At 37.1% G+C, this 1,958-nt stretch overlaps 1 protein-coding gene across 1 annotated transcript; it reads left to right on the forward strand.

The window, feature by feature from the left end:
• The first annotated feature begins 265 nt into the window (after window positions 1-265).
• Window positions 266-1,724, forward strand: LOC145057636 (DCL-like protein). The gene is made up of 2 exons (XM_079005536.1): window positions 266-702; window positions 1,237-1,724. The coding sequence occupies exons 1-2, from the start codon at window positions 340-342 to the stop codon at window positions 1,573-1,575; spliced, it is 702 nt and encodes a 233-aa protein (XP_078861662.1). The 5' UTR covers window positions 266-339; the 3' UTR covers window positions 1,576-1,724.
• Window positions 1,725-1,958: the final 234 nt, after the last annotated feature.

Below are 1,958 nucleotides of genomic sequence, written 5' to 3' on the forward strand. Positions count from 1 at the left end.
AGGGTAGTCTACGGATCTTTTGATCATTTTCCAAAATATGTTTTTCATCAGTTATTTTCTTCAAACCAACCTTTTTTTTTTTTTTTTTTATTATCCGAATTTTTGCATTTATTTATTTATTTATTTTGGACAAAAGTCCAAAGTCCAAACACCCCAAACCACAATCAGTCAATCAGCCTTGATTGCGAGTTGCGAGGGATGATTTAGTAACTTCCCACGATCAAAAACCGCTTGTATTTTTCACTCAACCTATAAAAGCGCTGTTATGAGGACCAGGGTTTAAAGTTAGGGTTTTCCTGTTCCGCCATAGCCACTAGGAGAGAAGATCAATCAGTAGTAATGGCAGAAGACGCAGCAGCCCCCGAGACCACACTTGTAGACGCAATAAAAGATGGTTCATCAGCAGCCCCACAAGAGATGGACATGGAAACCATCGATTCCGATGCTGCTGCTGCGGTTAACGGCGGTAAACGAGAGAGGGAGGAAGGAGTGACGGCCGAATCTTCGGAGGACGGAAACGAATCGAAAAAGGCTAAGGTGGACCAGGAAGAGAAGTCCGTGGAAGAACAGAGACTGGAGAAAGATGCAGCAAAGAGTGGTCCGGTGGCACTTGGGTATAAGAACTTTGAGACCTCTGTGCAGATGTTTGATTACTTCTTCAAGTTCCTCCATTTTTGGCCACCAAATCTGAACGTCAATAAGGTATCTGGCTTTATTCTTGATTTTAATCATATTATTTCATCAAGTTTGTCTTTATCATATTAGGTAAGAGAAGCAGTATTATATTAGTAAGTTTACTGAAAATCATATACTACAAAGCAGATTGATTAACTGAAAGTGAGTTTAATATGAATTAAGTAGTTTCTGAAGAACAATTTGATAACCGAGGTACCTCCGTCGACATATTATTTTGTAAAAACCTTTTTAAAGTAAAGTTGCCTCCTTCCATGGTCAAAATAGGTATAGTCATCATGATGGATCTGCAAGAGTGACTGATATTTCAGAAAAGTTACACGGTTCTTTGATTTCATATCACCTGTTTACTTATAGCAACATATGTATCTATATCTGACAATTATTAGCTTCATTTGCTCCATCTCTACCCGAAACAATGGACAGATATATATATATATATATATATATATATATATATATATATATATATATATATATATATATATATATAAGTGAATCTCTTTGACTTATTAATGTATATTTCTTTTTGACTTGATACAGTATGAGCATGCAATGTTACTCGATTTGCTAAAAAAGGGTCACCTAGAAGCAGATAAAAAGATTGGTGGAGGAGTGAATGCGTTCCAAGTGAGGTACCACCCACATTGGAAAAGCCGATGCTTTTTCTTGATCAGAGAGGATGAGTCTGCTGATGATTTCAGTTTCCGTAAGTGTGTGGATCAGATCCTACCTTTGCCAGAAAACATGGCAGTAAAACCTGACGTCAACAAGGCATTGGGCAGTGGTGGTCATGGTGGTAGAGGTGGAGGACGTGGTGGTGGTCGTGGAAGTGGAAATTGGCGTGGCCGTGGTGGTGGTGGCAGGGGTAAACGGAATTAATGAAGTCCCTTCACATGTTGGTTAATTGTGGTAAAAGAAGAGACATAGTTTATAGAAGAAACTGCAGTAATTTGTATTGTTCTTCTTTCTTGCATGTCTGCCTGGATTTTGATTTTTAGTTATGATTAAGTTTTACAATTTTGGCTTTCTTTTGATCTGTTATTTTTAGGTAATGTTACTTCTTCACTCTTAAAATATAAACGGAGCTACCAATTTTTTACAGCGGGATCAGATGTGATGTGGTTGAGAACCATACAAGCGTCTTGCTTAATGAAAGGAAACAGTAATAAATTGTTGAAATATAGTGAATGATTAACGAATGCATCAAGAACATAATGGTCGAATTAGGTTCGTATCTTAATGATTTGAAAAAATATTATCGA

The sequence above is a fragment of the Lactuca serriola genome, chromosome 1 (assembly GCF_051521515.1).
Source record: "Lactuca serriola cultivar US96UC23 chromosome 1, Lser_US96UC23_V15, whole genome shotgun sequence".
Lineage (NCBI taxonomy): Eukaryota > Viridiplantae > Streptophyta > Magnoliopsida > Asterales > Asteraceae > Lactuca > Lactuca serriola.